The sequence below is a fragment of the Solanum pennellii genome, chromosome 2 (assembly GCF_001406875.1).
Source record: "Solanum pennellii chromosome 2, SPENNV200".
Taxonomy (NCBI): Eukaryota; Viridiplantae; Streptophyta; class Magnoliopsida; order Solanales; family Solanaceae; genus Solanum; species Solanum pennellii.
Genome location: NC_028638.1, coordinates 31589049 through 31613325, shown reverse-complemented (window position 1 = coordinate 31613325; position 24277 = coordinate 31589049). Strand labels below are relative to the sequence as shown.

General features: G+C 33.8%; 1 protein-coding gene and 1 long non-coding RNA gene across 3 annotated transcripts; both read right to left on the bottom strand.

The window, feature by feature from the left end:
* Window positions 1–4565: 4565 nt before the first annotated feature.
* LOC107009556 lies at window positions 4566–8330 on the bottom strand. The gene is made up of 2 exons (XR_001455432.2): window positions 5121–8330; window positions 4566–5029 (listed from the first exon to the last, which is right to left on the bottom strand). It is a non-coding gene; the product is annotated as an uncharacterized LOC107009556 (long non-coding RNA).
* A 932-nt stretch (window positions 8331–9262) lies between these two features.
* Window positions 9263–23058, bottom strand: LOC107012019. Of its 2 annotated transcripts, none has more exons than XM_015211726.2 (13): window positions 22826–23058; window positions 22466–22687; window positions 20354–20483; window positions 20124–20226; window positions 18484–18607; window positions 17146–17211; window positions 16214–16252; window positions 14823–14903; window positions 14670–14717; window positions 13567–13617; window positions 11232–11300; window positions 10404–10655; window positions 9263–10249 (listed from the first exon to the last, which is right to left on the bottom strand). In XM_015211726.2, the coding sequence occupies exons 2-13, from the start codon at window positions 22613–22615 to the stop codon at window positions 10022–10024; spliced, it is 1341 nt and encodes a 446-aa protein (XP_015067212.1). In that variant the 5' UTR covers window positions 22616–22687; window positions 22826–23058; the 3' UTR covers window positions 9263–10021. The 2 variants fall into 2 exon arrangements, with proteins under 2 accessions (XP_015067212.1, XP_027770614.1); XM_027914813.1 differs by having other exon boundaries at window positions 20354–20474.
* Between the last annotated feature and the right edge of the window lie 1219 nt (window positions 23059–24277).

The following is a 24277-nucleotide window of genomic DNA, read 5'->3' as shown; positions in this document are numbered from 1 at the left end:
TAAGCGCTGATACATTAAAAAGAGGGTCGGATACATTAATGGCCGAAAAATCAATGGATTATACATTAAAAAGAGGGCCAAATACATGAGCTGATACATAAAAAAGAGGGTCGGATATATTAATAGAGGGTCCAGATACATTAATGGCCAAGAAATCAAAGCGCTGATACATTAAAAAGGGGGTCGGATACATGCGTTGATACATTAAAAAGAGGGTCGGATACACTATTGGAGGGTCGGATACATTAATGACATTTTTTACTTAAGAGGAAAATGAGGGATTTTGAAGATTTGTAAAACTTATAAGGGATAATAGTAATAAGTAAACAAAAAGGTGAGATTCTGTAATTATTCCCTTTTTGTATACATAAAACATGATTTTTTGGCTAAAATCATTCTTCAACTATGATTTGAATCTAATAGACATCCTTATATTATCTAAATGATCCAGAAACATCCTTATACTATCCAAAAATAACAAGATTAATCCTTCGGTTTATTTCTTTTAAGAAAATGATTGAACCAATAAATAAATATTTTTTTTAAAAAAATTAAAATTAGGCATGTCATAGCCACGATGAAAAGATCAAAATTACCTAAAAAGAATAATGATATTGATAGAAAATGAATATTTTATTATCATATTTTAAATTTTGTATGTTGTTAGTTTATATGTTTTTGCATCATCAAATAAATTGACTTGCAATAATACAGAAGTTTTGAAATATATATATAGTAGGTTCCAATGGTTAGAAAAATTATGTAAAAAGATCATTTTAAAAATACTACATGCAATTATTTAGTGAAATTATGTAGGCATTTTGTTGTGAAAATTAAATAATATAATTACTTTATTTTAATTTTTTGAATTTTGAATTGTATTTGGTCATATTTTTTACAAGAATATATAGAATATGAATATATTTTGTTAAAATATGTTTTGAACCCTCAATTTCTAAAAATAAAAAGATCACTGAATTTGACTAGCTTAATCATGTGTACATATAATTATTCGACGTGACACATTTTTTTGTTGGTGGCGTGAGTTTTGCTAAAAATAGATAGAATGATGAATCTTGCAACTTTTGAGAAAGTGTAAGGATATTTTTTGTTCACTTATATAAATAAGAATGTACTTTTAATTTAGATCATACTTCAACAATGATTTTAACTAAAAACTCCATAATACATATATTAAACCTAATCCAGATCTATAAATATTTTATTTAAATTGTTCCAGGTTAATAAGAGAGAATTGAGTAAAATATGTCATTCAAGTCTTCAGATTAAAATTGATGGTATTGACCTGGTCAAATGAGATTAATTGAGAAGTGGACTTTATTAGAAATAATTACTAATTAGGTGTATATTAATATTACAAATTTTTTGACAAATCTTCTCATTCATTTTAAATTTCAAATTTTAAAATTTTTCCATCTTTCATTATCTTTTCAATATTCCTTTTCCCTTCCTCCTCCTCCTCCCCCTTCCCCCTCCCTCTCTTTTATCGTCTTTGTTACTGCTTGGGGTAGACATTCAATATTTCAAATTTGATTACAGGATTTGATATACCCAAACATTGAATCGAATTAATACGATTCAGGTCAATTTTTTATAATTCGATTCAGTTTAATGTCGATGTATAAATTCAATTTTTTCGTTATGGGCATTCTTAATGTACTTTTTTCTAATTTTATGTTTTATGACTTTTTTGTTCGTCTAAATAGACCTATACTATACTAACAACAACCAACAATAAGCAGTGGACTAAGAAGCTTTACAAAACATAAACGAACCCTAATGTATAATACTAATATATTTAAATTTCGGTTAAATTGAAATATCGAAGTACATAAATTATAAAACTACAATATCAAAGTAACCAAAAAATTGAACTGATACTAAATTGAGAACGGAAATACCGAAATCAAAAAATTGAATCAATTCGGTTCAATGTTTCGATTTGTCAGTATTTATGCCCATCCCTAGTTGCTACAATCATCAATGTCAACGTAAGTCATTTTTTATCGCGCTCTTCTTATATTTCTCTTTTTGTCTTCATTTTTACGAATTGTTTTGCTTCGGGTTTTAAAATTTTTGAAGGAAAAAAATTATTTTATTTTTTTGAAAGTCATTGAATAAAATCTGCAAAAAAAATAATAATCAAGCAACTATAATAGTTGTCGCAAACACCTGGATGATTTTTTAACTAACCTTGTGTATGATTTTACAGTTATAGTAATGCAATTTTTTTTAATATAGAGGTGTAAATAGAAACAAGAACAATAATTCAAGAACACAAAAAGCCTACTATATAATATATGTATGAGTAAACTGATTCATTCATTTAATATAGAAAAATACTCTTATCTCTTCAAAGCAAAAATATGTAGATGCAAGTTCTCCGTAGCATTCAATCAATGGATGTATATTGTATCTGAAAAAATTACAATTCATTATGATATCAGAGCATTTTGATTGAGATCATATCATCGTTTGCATTATCCAGCTTGACGAGTTCGAGATTCAAGTTCGCAAGCTTCGATAATGGATGAAACATAGAATGCACAAAACACAGGTTCTTCTAGTAGATCCTCAAACAAATCATGATCATCCACTACATTTGTAAGCTTCAGATGTTCCGTGAGTTGCTCTAATTCCAATGAAGCTCACAGGCCCTGAGAACTATGGCGTGTGGAGTAAGTCGATGTGTATCGCGCTACTAGTCAAAAACAAACTTGGATTTGTGGATGACACCTATGCGAGAAGTTTATACAAAAGGAGTTATGTTAACGAAATGGGGAGATGTGATGTTGTAGTATTATCGTGGATTATTGCAGTTGTTGCACCTGAATTAATGACTAGCCTAGTTTATGATTCGAGTTCGAAGAGTATCTAGGAGGATTTCAAAGAGAGATTTGATAAATCAAACTTGACAAGGATTTTTTATCTGTGGAAGGAGATTCGTATGCTAACATAGGAAACAACAACAAGCTATTATTCAAAGATGCGACACATATGGGATGAGATTGATGTAATGATGATGAATGCTTCATGTGATTGTGAGACATCAATGCCTTATGTTGAACACCTCGAGCAGCAGATGTTACTGTTAGGATATACTATTAACCATGCGTTTTGATATAGTATTAATATTGAACAATTGTTTATTTATTTATTCAATTCAATAAAGTGTTACATTAAATAGATCAATTGTCATATATGTGTCCTTAACTTATATAGTAGATGATTTGGTGTATAGAGTTTAAGCTTATACACAGAAGATTAAATCATCAGTTCTTATAAGTTAAAATTTATAGTTCACAATCATAGATGGAAATTTGGACAAAATCATCAGAAAGATTGTAGCACGAGATTAAATGTAATTTATCTTGATTATGAGAATGGCATAGTTCTAACTTCTCGTGCTAGTGCATTTGGTATGTATTGAACGGGACCAAGCAGAGATAGTTGTTTTAGACTGACTGATAAAAACATATTCTCTAAACTATTAAATGTACTTATATTCTTAATCTTGATATAACGATTATGATCTGTATATATTATTTATCATTTTGATTTATTAAAAGGTGAGATTCTGAGATGGGTCAATATGCCTGGTAAATTGGATGATAATAATATATATTGGTGAAATAATTAGTTAGTTGATGGAATCCATGTCTCAGTATAGAGATTGATGATACACCTTTTATGAGAAGCTTGTAAGTTTTCATGTGTAAACCCGGCCGGTAGATTTATGAATCTGGCACATGAAATAAGTTAAGTATTGCTCTAAAAGAATTTAATCATTGAATTAAATTCGTCAGTAATTTAATTTATTGATTAGTATCGGTAATCTTAACATGGGGAATCAAATAAGTGTTTAGTGGTGAATTTCGAAATAAATAGAGGAGTTCAATTACGAATTTTTAGTGGAATGATTTGTAATTTATTATGGTAAGAATAATTTAAATTAATTATTTAGAATTATTTCCATAATAGGAAGCCTCAGTAATAAATTCTGTGGTCCCTCCAGTGCCCAATTTAACTAGAACTCAGAATCCTATTTTCTAGTAGAAGATGGAAAAGTAGCGTTCTTTTTCTTTGGAGGAAAACGTGTGTTTTCAAGTTCTCCTAAAAGAAAAAGAATTGGTTTTTCCTCTCCTCTTTGGACTAGGAAGACATCTCCTAAAAGGAAAAGAATTGGTTTTTCCTCTCCTCTTTGGACTAGGAAGACATCTCCTAAAAGAAAAAGAATTGGTTTTTCCTCTCCTCTTTGGACTAGGAAGACATCTCTATAAATAGGGATTTTTCTAACCTAGATTTGATTAGAGAATTCTATACAATACTTGCCCACCCAAGTATTGAGAGAGTTCAATTGTTGATTGGGATCACTGTAGAAGACTATAGAACTGGAGTTGGATTTACTTCAAGATATCTGCACACGCTTCAAGAGGTAATCCTGAGTTAATTTTCAGCATACTTTGTATGTGATAACTATTTGTGATTGTTATTTATATTCATGCAAGATGTATGATTCTGGAATGCTTCCGCTGTGTATGCTATTTTCCAACAGTTACTTCAATTTCTGATTGGATTGAATGAAAGTTTTGCTCTATTTACTTAATTCAAATGTTCGTAGCGCTAATCAGGCATATGCTATGGCTATACAAGAAGAGAGTCAAAGGAAATTAGGCAATACAAATTCAGGAAGTGAACCTTTAACAATGCTCGCAGGGAGAAATTCTAATGTTTCCAACAATCTCCATCATAATCAAAGATCAGTAAGGGCTTCACACAACCAATCACAAGTTCATCATCAAGGGCAATCCTTATAGCAGGTGATCTGGGATTATTATCAGCGAACATTGTGGTTTTAAAGGACATACTAAGAACACTTGCTACATGATAATAGGCTTTCCCTGCTCAAGTAAGTGTGTGACTCTGTATGAGGACCTCCTTCTCTTCTGCCCACTCTCCGTTCACAAGGTTCTCAAAGCAGCTTTCAGAAGCAAGAGGAAATCACAACCTGATGTTTTCAAGCCACAGGTTAATAATGTCACAGTTGAAGCAGGGAGTAATGAAGAAGGGAAGTTCAGTTTTCCAGGAGATTATTTTACCAGAAATCAATACAATGAAGCATTGAAGAAGTTGTATTGTGCAATAAACAGTTCCAAGGCCAATGCACTAGCAGGTATGAATGTTGTAAGAATTGATTTTTCAGCTGTTGATTGGATATTGATTCAGGAGCTCACATCATGTAACATATTGTGAAGCAATTTTGAATAGTCAAAATCAGTAGATAATTCAAAGAACAATAAGGTTCAAGTTTTCCCAGACAATAGAATTGGAGACACAATGATCTTAGGAAACCATTGGTTGAAAGATGTACTGCATGTTCCAGATTTTAAATTTAATTTGCTTTCAGTCTTCAAATTCACCGCGCATTTTAAATGTGTGGTGTCATTTTATCCTGACCAGTGTATATTGCATGAGCTCTCCAATGGGAAGGTGATAGGGATTAGTAGAGAGGTGGATGTACTCTATATCCTAAAGAATCACATAACACCTACCTTTGGAGCAGTTATCAAGGCTGAGGATGATCAGAGATTGTGACATCTAAGGCTAGGACATCCTTGTGTAGGAATCATGAAGACATTGAGACATAAGATGAATGAAATTATCCATCAAGAGTGCATGATTTGTCCATTAGCTAAGCAATGTAGGTTATGACTTCCAGTTAGTACTTCTAAATCTGCTAGTTTGTTTGACTTGATTCATCTGGGTGTATGGGTCCTCATAAGCGTCCTACATATGATAGAAAACACTATTTCTTGACTATTGTGGATGATTACAGTATATTCACTTGGGTGGTGTTATTATAATCTAAGAAAGAAGTAGTGGTAGTCTTCAAGCACTTTCTCTCTATGGTTTGTGATTAGTTTGGTATCGGAATAAAAGTTGTGAGATCAGATAATGGTACTGAGCTTTTTAGTATTTCTATGGCTGATTTGTTTTCTTAATCATGTAATCATTCATCAAAGTAGCTGCCCGTATACACCTCAACAGAATGAGTTGCAGAAATGAAACACAAACACATTCTAAAGATAGGAAGAGATTCAAAAATACAATCATACATACCTAACAGGTTTTGGGGTACTTGTGTTGACTGTTGTTTATCTTATAAATATATTACCTAGTGTTTTATTGAATGGGAAATCTCTTTATGAGATGATGTATCAAAAAGACTCTTAATATTGATCACTTAAAGGTGTTTGGTTGCTTATGTTTTGCCACTACATTGTCAAAAGGAGATAAATTTGATGCAAGAGCTAAGAAGACAATTTTCATTGGTTACTCTTGCTTTCAAAAGGCTACAAACTTTATGATTTGAAAACTAAGACTGTATTCAGAAGCAGGGATGTCATATTCAGAGAAAACATTTTTCCTTTTCAAGGAGATCAGTCACAGGATCCCCTTCCTCTACTCTCACCTTTTCTGAAGGATGCAAGTATCTCATCTGATCATATCATTGATGTAGTCACTACTGATGTTGCACAACCTATGAATTCACCAGAAACTTCTGAGTTATCTTCTGCTAATCCTCCACCTGATGCAACCACATTAGAAAAAGTTGTTAATGAGATAGAGTCTGCAACACTTCCTCAGGACATACATGTGCATCCCGTTGGAGAGGCACATGAACCAGCAGCCTCACCTCAGGAGGAACATATAGATATTCCTTCTATATCTAGACAGACATGAAGAACATCCAAGCCCCTATATGGATCAAAGACTACATTGTTTCATCTAAGTCAAACATCTACTCTATGCAAAGGTCGTTGGCTCAAAATGGGTGTACAAAATTAAATATAAACCTAATGGTGAGGTGGATAGATTTAAGGTCAGACTAGTGGCTAAGGGTTACACTCAGAAGGAAGGACTTGACTACAATTAAAATTTTTTACCAATTGCAAAAATGGCGATGTCAAGATAATCATCAGTTTAGATGTTTCTTATGGCTGGGATATTTGTCAAATGGATGTGAGTAATGCCTTTCTGCGGGGTGACTTGAATGAAGATGTTTATATGGATTTGACTCTTAGGTTTCACAGAAAAGGAGACCACAGTTTGCAAGCACCAAAAGTCCCAATATGGTTTGAAACACGCATCTAGACAATGGAACATTAAGTTCACTAATGCTTTACTGAAAGAAGGTTACTGTCAAAGTGCTCATGATCATTCTTTGTTCACAAGGAAGCATGGGGTGATATGGTAGTGCTTCTGGTGTATGTTGATGATTTGTTTATTACTGGTGCAAGCTCTAAGATGATTGTTGAAGCTAAGTCCACTTTACAACAACACTTCAAAATGGAAGGTTTGGGAAAGATGAGGTATTTTTGGGAATAGAGGTGATGCAGTCCAAGGATGGAATTTTGTTGAACCAAAGGAAATATGCACTACAAATCATTGCAGACATTGTCCTTAGTGGTGCAAAACCAGATAACACTCTAGTTGAATTTAACAACAAGTTCACTAGTCTTGTTTTTTATCAACACGCATGTGATAGTTATGATCCAGAGTTGGATGATGCCACAACATATCAGAGACTAATAGGGAAGTTGATTTACTTAACAATAACAAGGCTAGATATAACATTTGGAGTTCAAACTCCAAGTCAATTTATGCAACACCCCAAGATGTACATTGGGATGCAACTCTTAGAATTGTGAGATACATTAAGAAGTCTCCTGGTCTTGGTGTTTTTCTGAAGCAAGATGAAGTTACAGAATTGACTGGTATTGTGACTCTAACTGGGCTTCTTGTCCTTACACCAAGAGGTTTGTGACTGGTTATGTGATGAAGTTGGGAGAATCCTTGATCTCTTGGCAGTCCAAAGAAACAACAAACTGTGAGCAGAAGCTCTGCCGAAGCTGAGTATAAGAGCATGGCAGCAGTGGTTCAGGGTTGTTACAGGAGTTAAATGTATCCATCTCAACTCCGATTAAACTTCCTTTCAGATAGTAAGTCAGCTATACAAATTGCAGGGAACCCTGTATAATTGATTGTCACTTTATTAGGGACAAAGTGAAGTCTGATTTTATAGATCCTCAATTTATATGTTCTACCATGCAGTTGGCTGATATATTGACAAAGGGGCTTGGCACTAGACAACATGACTTCTTATTATCCAAGCTTGATGTGTTAGATGTGAGTTTCAACCATCAGCTTGAGGGGGAGTATTGAGAAAGAAGAAAGCAGCCATGTTTGAAGCATTGCAATATAGTCATTTGAAGTTGTTGTAGGTGGTTAAAAGTTTGTTAGAAAGAGCACATGGCACATGTGAGTTAGTTAGGGAGTTAAGTCGGTGAGCCTACTGTATAATACATGTATGTGTAAACTGATTCATTCATTCAATATAGAAAAAACTCTTGTCACTTCAAAACAAAAATATGTAGATGCAAGTTCTCTGTAGCATTCAATCAATGGTTGCGTATTGTATCTGAAAAATTACAGTTTAGATTTCACAATTTATCAGAGTCCGTTCATGATGCTCGTGAGATCTTTGAATACACAAATGGATACCACTCATGTTCGAGGCAGTTCTTCCATATTTATGTTGAAGAAATAAGGACCATCGGAGCTCCATAGACTACTAGTAATGTGATGTAAGGAGCTCTACATTGATTTGACATTTCATTTCCTCTTTCTTTTTTTTGGGGGGGGCTTTTCTTGTCAGCTTGTTGTTGATGGTGTTTTGGTTTGGGATTGCGTCACTTTTGGACCCATGTCTTTTATGTTCAACCATTTTTCATTAAATAGGCCTAGCCCATATTTAGTTTTTATTAAAATATGATAGTTATTGCAACAATATCTATTGTTGGTTTAAACTGCCGCAACAATTTTAGCAATTGCTTAAGTTGTTGCATCAATTCCTATAGCAACTTCAACAGTTAGGGAGCGGGAGGGGAGAGGGGTGGGATGGGAAGATAGGGTCTTTCGGTAAATAATATAATTTAATGATTTTAAAGATGGTGTCATCAACACTAATCTTAAAATTATCACCTCTATCCAATAAAAGACTAGTCTCACTTTTACTTAATTTTGAAACTCTTTTGTCATCCTTGATTACTCTTTTTTGTCTTCCCTTTTATGTATAAAAGATGGTATCCTATTATTGCATTTCCTAGAAAAAGAAAAGAACCATTCGTTTACATTTTATTAAGAACAGAGTATTAAAAGATTCAAGGGACCCATCCTATATAGAAGAAAAATACAACCACGTTCTGTTGTGTGCAGTATATTAACAAAAAAGTTCACATAACTACTCAAACAACCGGCTGGGAATTTTCTAAATGTTACAATGGAGCCTTACACTTACAGTCTCCTTTCTTGTATTTTTTTCAGTTGAAGCAACACATGATAGCCCATTTTATACAGTGTACAACATCTAATAGGAAACAAAATTTCTAATACTACGACATACAATATTATTTAACTTCTGTAAGTAAATCGTGTCAAAAGTAGAAACAAATTATCACATGATAATTTGATAGAATCCGGCTCTCAGCTGCATCCAGACAGATTTCAATTTCAAAGACAGGCCCGGCCGGACCTTACTAGAAGATCCAATAATAATGTGAGTTCTTCACAAGGTACGACCATAACTGGTTGGTAAAATTCACAATAGAAGCTTACGTTTTGTAGCTAGGCATATACTTCGTGACATTCTGTATGGTAGGAGGAAGGAGGAAAGAAAGAAGAGCTCTATTTTCCTATCATCTTGGACATTAAATCTAACACTAGGCAGAGAGATGATTTCCCTCTTTAACCGACACAAGAATTAACTAGAGTGATACATCCTGCAGCAGTAAAAGAAACAAAGGACACATTGTCCTCACCACTTTCGACAAAAGAGTGTCGTCAAAATTCATCAAGGGCTCAAAAGCTTGAAAAAACAACACGAATTCCCCCTCTTAAATGTGGATGGACAAAAGAACCATGGGATTGGTTGGTTATATCAGGGATGAGCAGAATTTAATGCATCGGCACACTCAATTGGAGTATGCATAAGTGGGTTCCATCTATCGAACACTATTCTGCCACCTCGACCAATCCTTCCACGAGAGTTGAATGTGCGTCCAGCTAGGCCATTTTCCATTGAAGAACCTGGAGGTTTGATACTTGCAGCAGCCAATTTTTCTGGATCAAGAGGTTTAGTAAACAGGAGAAGTGGCTCATTTGGATCCTACAGCAAACCAATAAGAGTAAAGTCTGGTAATTAGTTTAGTACTATGAGTGTGTTAAGCTCAATGTATGCTTACATACAAAAGCAACTCATGTGAATATATGAACCATTAAAGAGGAGATTAAAAAGAAATATCAAAAGAGTAGGCAAGCACCAATTTGTGGAGCCATCCAGGTGGGACATGTCGTCGTTTCAACTCTCGCTCTTGCCTCATGCTTCCAGCAGACACCATCACTGGCTTTGAGTCAACGAAGGTAAGATTTGGCGACACATCAAACTGAGCATGTGGACGGCTAATAGCAGCATCATCCGAGTCAACATATTCCTCTTCACTTGAACCAAACATACTTGGGAAGGAAGGAAATCCAGGAAGAGCCAACGTGTCCTCGAAAAGCTCAATTTCGTTCTGGAAACCAAGAAACTTACTATTCATTCAGAATCAAAGCGCATTGCACATAAATGACCTTAAAGCTTATACCAAAGAGCTGAGAACCAGTTATGGTGCTAAAAGATGTTACATTGAAGAGGTCATGGCAATATGGCAGTTGACAAAGAGGCAGTTGGCTAAAAAAGATCTGTCCCACAGGCCACAATCAAAGATAGTACTTGCCATAAAGAGTTACCTCCACTTTTAAGCTATCCAAATGATTCATCACCAGCCCATTCAGCACAACCAACTATTAATGGATTACAAAATATTCTTTTCCAATACTGTTTCTAAAAAAAGTTCTTTTCCAGTACAGCAAATGGAGTTGATTCATAGTAGCATGTAATATAATTGACTCAATTTCATATAACTCAGAAAGCAATCATCATTAAAAAGAGAGAGGGCATACTCGTAAAATGTTGTCTCCTGTTATGACTTGTGACTCAAAAAAAGTTACTTCATTGTGGATTGTCAAATGGCAATATCACTTCGGCAAGTAGGTATTACAAGCATAAAAGTTGCAAAGGAGAAAGAAGAAAATACCACTCTACATACCTTGTGTTTCATCTGAAGTCTCTGAAGACTAACCTCACTCTCCACAACTTCTCGTTTCTTCTCCTCTCTCTGCATATAATCACATCAAAGGAGTTGAAAACTGCTGATAAAGTGATCAGAGAGATGGACGTTGTAGAGGTTCTTTATTTTGTGTTAACAAGCTTAGAACGATAAAAGTATATGTTATCCATATCTTCACAAAAATACATGCTATCCATATCTTCACATTGAAATTTTTTTGGTAAGTCTTCCACATTGCAGTCCATATATACTTAAAGCTAGGCCAAAGAGAGATGGTAAAAGAGGAGTGATGTCGCATCTCTCTTTGGCCAAGAATCCTATTTATCTTTTTCTCTTCTTTTCTTTTGAGCAATTTCTTCTATTTCTTTTTGTACAAAAATTTAATGTGTCAATTACTACTCCACTCATTCATATTTTTATAGTTGACTTAATGGTCTGTATTTTCACTGCCCCACAACTTTTTATTACCATAACCCTAAATAATTAATAGTCGTTTTAATGGCATCATTTGACATTCCATATGGTAGTCCTATAAATGGAGACACTATTAAGACTGTAGCAAAAAGACATGATCATATTAGTCAAGAATGTCACCCTCAAGTGTCACCCTTCTTGAGTATCAAATATAGCAATAGGCCTATCGGACATAGCAATAGGCCAAAAGCAACCGGTTGTAGTAGTGTAGATAGACAGATTTTAAAGAGGAGAAATAATATGAAATCGATTCCACCCAAAATAAGTAAACTGCAAACTTATAAGTAGCTTATGTAGTTTTGACATTGTTTGATTGTTTGCAATTTGTAATATATAGAAAATATATAAACCAACTCAGGAAAGTAGACAGGTAGCAGCAAAATTTGCATATGAACTTATGCAAAATAATTCCTCAAATTGTAAACTTATTAGATTCATTAAAACTGCACTTTGTATCATATCATGCAATATATCTTAACAATTGTTGCTTATCTTTATTTTGCAACACATTTACCTTTTCTCTCATAAATTAGCTGTTTCCTATTTTTTTCTTCATCTTATTTAAGCTAAGTTGCTCGGACTCTTTCACGTTTGGTGCCGCACCAATGTCGACACGATGTGGGTGTGGGTGTCAATGTGGGATCTGTACCTGATCTGGGCAACTGGTTTTGGGTACTTTGACCAAATTCGAGGGAGAAATTCTAGACAAATTCAATTATTTCTGTAATCAAAACAAAAATTAAGGTAAAATTGAAGAAAATGAAATACCTTGTATTTATAAATTTCTATTTTCCCTCTCTTTCCTTTTATCTCCTTCCAAGATTCTCCTCTTGATGAATTCTCCTCAAGTTTTCCACATAATATCTAATAATTTAGGTTTTATAGCTCTATCCATCTCCCCATATATTAAAACTTAGATCATAAAGGATCTGACCTGTAGTCCGCACCCTTATCCATATATGGATCTGTATCCCCATATATTAAATTTTAGGTCATAAAGGATCTGACCCGTCTCAGATACTCGAGTCTGAGCAACTTAGTATTTATTAATTTCAAAATTTGTTCTTTCGAACTTGTGGTACTTTTATTATTCAGGAAGTTTTTTTAATGTTACTATATAAGAGGACAAAGTTATTACTTAATGCCTTCACTCTGTCCAAACAATCAGGAAAGCTAATTATCCATGGTTAAAATGGTGAGAGTGCTCTAGTGATGATGCAGATTAACTACAATCATTATTGCACAATCACACCATTACTTATGAGCAAGAACCCCCCAAAAGGAAAAGAAGCTTCCTTTTTAATTTTTTTCATATGTAGCAAAACATGTATAATTCAATCGAGAAAAGAAGACTAATTGGACAAGTCATTGTGAGAGACGAGCATAACTCTTGACATTCAATTGATTTTAAATTTGGAAAAAATACAAGTATAGTTCAATCAATTTTCATTTTTTATTTTATTTTTGTATTTTAATTTTGTTTATTTTAAATACAAGGTATACATCCTTTCAAGAATAAGATTCCAACACAATTTAACCCAACCAAAGAAGTTGCAACATAAAAATTTTAAATTCATCTTACAAGGCTAATTAGGAGCTCGTCTTCCTAATGACTTTTTGTTGCTAATATTTAAAATTTAAAATTCATTCATATTTATAATAAAAACTTGGCTTCTTCATCAAGGATAATAACAATTGAAGTATTTTTATGTGTGAGAAACAGCAAGTTTAAGATGAGAAAAGAAATTGAAGTATATTCTTGAATATGGAAAAATGTTTATATTTTTCCATGACCACGTGAAACATGGGCTGTTTTACTGGTTAATTCAGAAAGACAAACCTTAATGAGAGCCTCAAGAATGGTCTTTGATTGGTCAAGGCTGCGCCTAACCTGCAGAATATGACATATGATTTTATATAATACAATTTAATTTAAAAAAAGGAAGTCAACACAATATTTAGCAGAGCCTCTGTACGAGATGCAAAGTATCCCTCTAACCTATTATATGGGAGGCATGCTAGAGGAAATCAAGTCAAGCAACACAGCTTTTGTAACTTAGTTCATCATTGTTATATCACCAAGACAATCATCTTATACTTGAGAGAATTAATATCAGATAAGCAATTGATGTCAGGTGTAGGCACCAAAAACATTGGCATGAGTGACCTACAATTTGCACCTTAAATTCCAACATCTTAAAAAGATGTTCAAATTCATTTATGGAAACAGGGAGGTTGAAACACAAAAAGTCGCGATTATTCTGGTTTGGTGTTGCAATACCATGTTCATGCAGAAGTTGAAGATGGATTGGACAATAGTTACAACTAAAAGTACATAACTGAAGGAAATGAGGGTGACATAGAATGGCCACTTGGTTGTGCCGATATTTTATAGCAAGGGTCATGAGCAGACTAAGAAAGATGCTGAGCAAGATCTGTGATGAAAGAGTGGCCTGGGCATGTTCATGCAGAAGTTGAAGATGGATTGGATAATAGTTACTACTAAAAGTACATAAAATGAACGAAATGAGGGTGATAAAGAAAGGTCACTTGGTTGTGCAAAAAGTTGATAGTAAGGGTCACGAGCAGACTAAGAAAGACACAGAGCCAGATCTGCGACGAAAGAGTGGCTGGGCCAATAAGCAGGGCAAGGAGACGATCACACAACCACAAATGAAAGCACTGTTGGTAATTTTTTTTTTCTTTTTCTTTTTTTTTGATGAAGTAATTAGTTCTATTGCAGGCATCAAGTAGATGCATAATAGTTACAAAAGCTTAGTAGCAAAAGGTCAACTCTCCTTTACATTGTTAATTGAGAATCAGGGAGCGACATGGTTCAGAAATGAATCAGGGCAATCTAGAGGGTGGTGATTTTTTTTCTCTAGTTGTCAGCACGTGCAGAAGAAACAAATTGAAAACTCTTAACTGTAATTCCCCACTCACCTGGCGAAGCTTTTCAAATGACTGCACATTGTTTTCCCTCCTTTGCATCTATGACAGAAAAAGGGAAGTAAAATAAATACCTCATAACAACTAATCATCAAGGCCGATGTTTTAGCAAGAATATCTAAGGTCAAAGTAACCAAAGTCGCATACCCTCCTTGTGTGAAGCCTGTGAGCCTTCTCCCTTGGCCTAAATACATTATATGGATTCGTATCACTAACAGGTGGAGGAGGCTGCAAGAATGAAGGTAGAAAAAGCAATCAGAAACTCAGAATGTAATCACTTGTAACTGATGGAGTCACAGAACACCAAATCTAAATACGATGATCTCTTACGAGGTGCATATATCAAAAATCCACCAAAATGAAATAAAGAAAAGGAACCTTAAACTTTTCAATAGGAAAGATATCACCAGTCATATGTTAGAAAAAAATTGTGCAAATAGGAGCGATGATGCAACAATATTTCATGTGAGAATTCTTGCACGAAAACATCAGTCAGACAGGAAAAAGCAAGACAGAAAAAATGAACAGTGGATGCAACATCGGAACTTTTAGCTTTGAGGGATATGAGAACAACCAAAAACGTTCTATTTGAAATATCTCACTCATCGTCAAGAATGAGGACAGGATATTAAAAAAAGGGAATGTGTAGCATTAAGTGCTGAAGAAGCATAAATACCAAATTCTAATTTTAAGGAGCTTCACTGATACATTTTAGCATTTTCTTCTACAAGTATGGCCAAAAATTAGACAGCATTAACATTATTGCATGATATGAGTCCAGCTTTCTCTTCTAATGGCAAAGAGTAACTTCACAAAATAACACGCAGAAAATCTCTTTTAGTGCTTGAAGGATATGTTGAAATAATGTGAAGCGATGAAAGAAAACATCAACAGAAGAATATGGTCATGGCTTTAGTTGATGCTTATTAAAGGCCCAAAACAATCAAAGAGAACCAGTAAAGTTGTTTGATATAGCCAGGCAAACTGAGAATAAAATGACAAAGACTGAGGTAATTAACTGTCATAAGAGGAAATTAATTTAACATACAAGAAGACTAAATACTGGAAAAACTCAGGTAGACGTAGAAGAGAAAAGAAGAGAAGAGAAGGCCAAAACAGAAAGAGGGAATCAATTGGTTTATGCAAATTTTCTTGGTACTTATTGAAATTAATAAGAATGTAAATTCAAGGAGCTATATCCCTATTTATTTCCTTCTTCATTCCTATTAACCCAGCTCCTAAAGTTCCAAATCTACATCCAACACCAGAGGTTCCTGATGAGAACAAATTGTAAGGCTAACTAACTCAAGATATCTCTTTACTGTTTCTTCTGGATGAGTCTGTCTGAAGAATAAAATTTCAAATAATAAAACCATCAGAGAAAAATCGGGTTAGGGAACCTTATCCATATGTTTTCTACAGAACAAACTAGTGAGTTATGGAACACAAGGAAGAATGCTTGATAAACCATATATGTACTGTGTAACACCAATGCAATCATTTATATCTGGATTACAATACAGAAATCAAAACTTGACCTGCAAACGCCGAAGAATAGGCTTCTGCCACCGTTCCCGCTGGTAGACAGAAATGTGAATTCCAAGAAAAAGAGATGTGTTAGATTCATCTTTAACATAATAAATTACTAAAAATCTAGCAATGCTGATAATAAAAAAGAAAACATCATAGCACCAATTAATTAGTCAAGCACTTGAAGTCCATTGCATTTTGTTACATAACTGAACAATGATTGAGATATCAAGAAACTTATCACCATGCATATAAAGTCCAGTATCTTTAAAATTGAATAGGAAGTTCCTTTTTTTAAAAAAAGGAAAAAAGGAAAATAGGAGGCACAAGCTATCCCAGACACCACAGCTATCAAAAAACAAAAAAATAGGAAGTCTTACATCAAGTGATATAACCACATACAATTTTTTTTGGAACTTCTATTTTATTTTAATTTTTTAAACTAAAACACCATACAATTTGTTTAATACATGTTTTGAACAATAATCCTTAGGACTATATATATCCAGTAAATGAGGTCTTCTTTCTATCAGAACGAATTACCTAATAGAAGCCACATATCCGTTCACAACCATTTAAGATACATAGTTTCAGCCATCCCAAACGATCCAAACTGAAATTTTTTGTCCAAAAAGGATTGCATTAGCACCTATTGTGTATAGCTGCTGATACAAACATGATCTAAAATTTGACAGGATAGGTTCATCTGTAGACTTACTGATTACAATGGCCACTATTGATCATTCTAGTATAAGAATAAGTGGAGAGGAACTTCATAGATGTCTGTTGTATCATGTATGCATACAGATATCAGTATCAATACCAACTAGAATAATCCCTCCAACTGGAATCCCATTTACATTTTCTTCATCAAATTACACAACATAAAATGATGTTAAATCACAGTATCACACAACATAAATTGGTGAGGAATAGGTACCTTGTCTTTCCAGTAAGTATAAATTGACTGGAAAACTCCATATTTGATTGTTAGAGATTGCAATGCCTAGATTTCAGGAAAAGAAAGAAATGACAACCGTTAGACTCAATGCAAGCCAACTCTCTTTAGAAAATAAGTAAAACTACTGAATTACAACACTCAGAGAAGCAAATTAATCTCACAAAAGAAAACCAGTCATGACATCTGAAAATTAAGATCACGCAAGAAGCAGAAAGCTCTTGTACATGTTAGCTCTTGTACATGTTATGTGTTTATAACTGAACAAATTAAAATATACCACCACCACCCCCAAAAAAATGTTGCCTCCATAGATAAAAAAGGGCATAGATTCAAAACATAGACATAAGTTGCAGACTGATGCTTCTCAGTGACACAGTAATTTTCAGACACCTCCTACAATAGATGTCGTCCCTTTCTATTGAACTGATACAACGCATACCAGAACACAGAAATTTTCAACTTGACAGTAAAAAATGCCAAAGAAGGCCAATGATCTCAAACTTTCTTTACATGATACGTCCTTTTAGTTAAACACGATTTCTGTCTTAGAACTGATATCACCTCTTCAGGTCCTTAACTAAGAATTTTAGAAGTTAACAGTAATCTTCATGTTAATTAAAATTAGAACCTATCTCTTTACTTAACAAATATTTGGAAGTATGAGAAGTCCATCATGTATAAGAATCGAACTCTTTCGTCTCAAAGTAACCCTTCTTCAATCAAAGACCAGAAGCTAAACATAATTATCATTGAATTTTGGTAGTTTTCTGTAGAACACACAGTTAACCATTGGGGATACCACAACATCGGTGACTTTCTGCAACTCTGCAATATAACTGCATCCATAATTCAACAGCTTTATGTGAAGGCTTTTTTTCACGAATACATAAAAGAGAAGGAAAACAGTGAACCAAACAACCAAAAGAGACACTAACTGGCACTAGAAAACTTGTAGCACATAATGAATCCTCTGAATATTCCTCCCATGCATCCCTTGAGATCATTTAATTCATCAGATCACTTAGTCAAGAAACAAAAGCAGAAGGACTACAAAAGAAAGAAATTGTTTTGGTTCTTCTTCTGATCATTCAACATATTGCCTCTAAGAATTCTGTTGTAATTTCGCAGACTAACATAAGAGGTAAACTATATGATGAACATAGATTCTCTACAAAGTCCACATTAACAACAAAAAGACGAAACTTATTACCAAACCAACAGTATTAACTACTCGAAAGGATCCTTTTAAATAACAAAGCAACAAAAAGTCAAAAGTAAAACCAGAAAACAGAACATATTAAGCAGAGACATTTTCACCTCAACAGAAGCATCGAAACTTAGAAGCACCGGGATAGGTGAGTTAAGAGTAGGAGTAATCACTCCTGCTCTTTCTCGGGCCTTGTGATCTAACACCTCTAATTTGTGCAGAATGGTCTCCAACCTATATCAGGCAAAAAGTAATGTCTGAATAAGCAAATCCAAAATTCAAATCATGAACAAGGTTAATATAATTGGATAGTTACAAGATGAAGATAATTTATAATTAGAGAAAATGCTGAGGATGAAAGAAAAATATTTGAAGCAAAATACAGAATAACAATGAGATAGAGAAGACAGATAGCAGTGTGAGGGAATAGGGCATAGCAGTCTGACTGAGTTGGAGAGCAACAAGGAAAACAGAAGTGCTCAAACAAATGTTGGTCTGTTAGTTAGTCAACTATAGGAGAACTTGTAAGGTTTAAACTAAGGAAATAAAGCATTCTATGCTGCTAGAGCTAATGAACTAAGTTAAGTAAAAAAAGATAGTGACAAACAAGTTTTTGGCATATAAGAAATTGTACCTCACATGCGATTAAAATCAGGTTACAAAATGGATGGGCTAGTTAATATGGACTGTCAGACAATACGCAGAAGACTCTTGATCAAGGTAAGGTCAAGGTAGGTAATCTAAGAAGATCCCAAAAATTAATGAGCTTTTGCTCTGAACATCCCATGTCATATAACATGTTCTTGTATTATGATCACCTTCGCCTGCGCAAGCTTTGACCTCCAGAGCCATGTAAAGATTCCAGAAGAATGGCTTGAGCGTCAATGTGGTTCAAAGCATCAAAAGTGAAGTCAGGTTTCCATTATTGAAGCACACCGGAGCACTTCAGACAACACTGGCAAGATCAGAGAGAGGCTCTTTCCCTAAAATTGGGCTGTCGTGATTTATTAACAACTATCTGTGTAGCACTTAGATTGGCTAATATATAGCTTAAGAAGTTGTAATATGAGTATATAATGGAATCATTCTATCTCCTCTTTCTTTATAACTGGATGGTGGAGTCCTGGCAAACTTGCTTGCACCTCGACTAATTTTACCGGGGATCTGGTACCAGCACAGACACCGGTAGCTCTACCAATCAAGGCTCGGCATATGAAAACAAACTTATTGTTTTTGTCTTTGCTGATATTTGAACCTGTTCTTCCCACTTAATTGACCACCAGGCCACTCCCTTGGGTGCAGAATCATTCTATCTCCTTATTTTTTTTAAATTTTGATTTCTAGGTTGCCTAAGTTCTGGTATCGTGGTCACATGTAGTGCTGATGAGTTATAATGATGCCTGCACCGGAAATATCCATAATCCTTTTTTTTTGGTTTTAATTCTTCTCTTTTTTTTGTGAAATTAGCATGTCTTACTTCTTTTGACAGAATGAATAGTTGCACGTACTAGAATTTACCATATCCACAGAAGTGCAACGATTAATCCAGTAAGTACTACTAGTAAAAAAAATAATCAAACAGTGCAAACAAGGAAGATGGGAAGACCAACTACAGGAGAAACAGATAGTAATAAGTAATCATTCAGAAGTAAATTAATGAGGGAAGAATGAAAAAAAGACTGCCACCAACCAATTAAACAGATAATGAACACAACACAATATACATGTAGGAGTACAGTAAGATTTTTACTTTTCAGCTGCAAGATCCTTCCTCTCTCTGTTTAGGTCTTGAAGCCAATCTTCATCCTCATTGTCAAGATCGTACTCAACAAATTCTCCAATCTCGGCTCGGGCTATAGTTAATTTAACAAAATTTCAGTAAGTTCTTTTTTAATATAAAGAATAAACAGCATATAGTAAGGTTTAGAGGTTACTATCAACTTTGAAGAAAATCAAATACTAGTCATATTCTTCGCGTACCTCCTCTAGCATGTATATAAGATGTTGGCTGAGCAAAAGTGCGTGAATAATCTCTTTCATATGTATCCACCACCACATACTCGGGTATAGGTATTTCAGGAATAAACTTCTTGCTAGAAGTCTGTTGTACCTAAGGAATAAATTTTTCCAGCATAATCAATTTAGCCAAAAATACAACCTATCCAGATATCAAACCTAAATTCCACATCTTATTCTGCACCATAAACTTCAAAATTACGAAAATATTCTATGATTCTAGTAGACAACTTCCAGTGGAGTTCAAAGCAAGAACAGTTTCCTCATAATGCAAAACCCAATAATGTCAAGATCTCTTGATACAATTTCTCTCAAAAGAGATCTCTTGATATAAATTCTAAAAACGACAAAAAGAAAGATAAGTAGACTTCTGAAAGTAAGTTGATGGCATCTAAGATACAAGGATATCAAAATAGATTATTGAACATCTAATTTTTCATCTCTCGCTTAAAAAAAGATGCCGATTTCCCAAAGGAGTTGAATGCACTGCACAGCAACAGACTTAACATCTCAAACTATCCTTCGATTTAGGATATACCAGTTTTATGGCTATGCCTTAGTCACTTCAGGGGAAGAAACACTTGGAGAACTCTTTAATTATCACAGATCACTTTCTCGCAATATTCCACAGTGATGGAACTAAAAATGGCTTCACTTTGTTTTCTCGTTCTTCAAAAGAAGAAAAGGTTAAACATATTAAGAAAATCATAACCCGTAGTAATCAGACATTGCACCTTAGTGTCCCACAACAAAGGTTTCCCCAAAAACACCTTCACACCAAAGATGCCTGAAAACTTTGATTAGGGGAAATACAGAGTATTAAAACTATCAAGGCCTTAAAATTCTGACAACAAGTACTTTACAATTCCAAAGATCTGCATCTCTTCAAGAACACCACCAAATAAAAGAAGAAGCAGTCCACGCTTCATCATTCAAAACAAAAGAAGGAAGACCACATTTAGCAAGTAAATGATTGTCAGGTGGCTCATACTTTTATCATTCAATAACACTAAACCATCAGTAACACTGACCTAAGTAAAAACTAAAACTACAATAACTACTGCCATTTCTAGAATGAGGAGTCTTCTGATGACTTATGATCTCCTATTTTAATTAGAGACCAGCAGAAGCGAAAGGGAAACAATACATAAAATGATTTTCCTATGAAAACAGAGTTTCAAGTGAGAATTAGAAATAGAAACAATTCAAACACCATATCAGAAGCTGATCTAAAAAGCACTAAGTCCAAAGTATGCATCTCTTAAGAAACTTGGAAAACGTCTCTAGATACTACATTGAATGGATTACCTCCTTTTTTTTGGATATGTTCACTAATTTGCTTAAGAAAACCAGAACCCTCCTCTATGTTTAACAATTAACAGTATATAATTGTCAACTTGAGATAACAAGATAAGTACATCACACCAATAGAAGCCCTCAAACACAGTCATACAAGCTTCAGAGTACCTTTCTTTAGCATAATGACTTATTTTATCATAAATTTGTGCAACAAACAATGTTTTGAGCATTCTTTTATAAATGTCGTAGAATATCTGACTTTAGTTCAAGACAGAAACTGAGTTGCATGGTATGCATTATACTTCCAATAATAGGGAAAACAAAATACCAAAAAGACATTGCCCAACACTCTGTATAGGCGATTCTCAAGACAATTAATTCCCCTTTGTTTAACCAAAGCATGTGAATTACATCCGTACATGCACTTTAGTTAACAAGCTATTCTTGGCACCAAATCCAAATTCATTGAATTATTATGGTTTTTGACAGTAAATTATCTGCAAATAGAGACACTTACCGCTAGGCTAAAAATTTCACAGAACGTATGAAGAACCCAATACTCATTTTTTGCATCATTTTAATAGCTAAATGTCGGCATGACCTTTCTCATTATTGAGGAAGAAAATGAACATCTAAACAGTCATTTCATCTGCATACTCAAATATATTTCTAGAGCTTCGTGTTCTACTAACGCTGAACATACACATTCAAACCATGCAACATTAACAATCAACTAGGAATAAGAATTCAGTATTATCAAACTTGATTTCATCAAACCTCAATATCTGCCGCTTCGGCAGCTAGACGAATGATTTGATTGCGGGTATTGGACTGTGAATCATCATCTTCAAAATCCTTTACAGATTTTACAATAGGTAACTTCTTGTGAATGTCAAGTGGACGTGGCCTAAATGAGAGTCTACTCATTATCACGTCAACTCATTATCCAGACAAATAATGAAAACTTGTTTCTTTTTTCTCTTTTTGTCAGCTTCCGTTCTGCATTACCACAAACAAATGAACTCGAAATTAGTGCAAACAGTTATGAAATAAACTTTCAGGTCATTTCAGAATTCAAATAAGCCGACTTTGACTACCTAATCACCATTTCAATTCGAATACAACGGTCGAATTTACCTGTTACCAAGGCGGACTTGCTGAAAACCTATCGGTCGAAATTTAGCACGGGAGAAGAGGTGTTACGTTCAGGGATGGTGATCTCCGACGTAGATATTTTGAACGGCCAATCGCCGGATAAGAAAGGAGAACGATTGCCTCCGGCCGGTTAGGGATTTTATATGGGGCTTTTGATTGGAATGAGATGTCGGTTAACCCGACAAGGTGAGACGCAGACCTGGACTAATACTCCGTTTATTTTGTTGGATTTTGCATTTTTATAAGTAAAATTATTACATTTAATTACATCTTATACCTATAATTTTTCTCAAATTATAAAAATTATTTATAAGATTTAGGATACACCATAAATCTGTAGATACATAACACATAGATTACAAATAATACATTAATTAAAATGAGAGATATATCTTTGAGATAATAAAGGTGTATTCGAGAAAGATTTCTATAATTTTTTTTAAAACGAAAAGAAATTTTATAAATAATGGTAAAATAAAATATATATTTATATAGCTTTTCTTTTTTAGAAACACTATAAATATAAATTGAATTATTAGGTTAACAGAGTTTAAATGATCTTATAAATATTTTTATTAGATTACCAATTTGATTTTCGTTAATACGATAAGATTATATTAAATTATTGTTTTACTTTTAATTATATGTTAGTGTGTTTAACATTTTATTAATACTATTTTCTAAATTTAGTACTTTTAGTCATAAGCATAACAAACAAGCTTTTCTATTGCGATACATTTTTGTTCTTTCCATAAATTAGTGTTACCTTTCAATTTTATATTTGATTGTGATAAAAACGAATAATTAATAATGGTTCCTTAATTTATAATATAAGTCTTTGGAATGAATTTAAGTAATTTTGTCTTAAATAAAATTAATTAATATAGAAATTTGGAGATTTGTATTGCACATCTATTCATGCTACTACTTTTATTTTATTAACATTGTGTACATCTAATTATATGAATATTTTCTTATTAATTAAATCGAAAATCAAAAGATGAAGAGTACTAAAATTAGCAGTTGTACTAAAATTAGTAAAAATTGTACAATAAACTTGGGCTTATTTTGAATTCAATGCCACGTGTATGCAATATCCTCCAATTTGCCTTTCTTTAACAGACACATAATATTATCTTACCTTTGTGGGAGACAACTGATTTTCACTTACAGTCCCCAAATTTCTTTAGGCTTCTCTTCCTTATACTCCTCTCTCTTTTCTCTTCACTTACAATTCCCAAATTTCTTTAAGGGCTTCTATTCCTTATACTTCTCTCTCTTTTCTCTGCAAAATTGATGCATTTCTTCCTCCAAATTAGTATAGAAGAAGCTTGGTCGAAAAGTTGTTCACGTTTTCCTTTTTTTGTCTGTTTATTTTTCTGAAAAATTTAAATAAATCACAGTTTCAGTCGCTCTCTCACCCTAAGTCGGAAG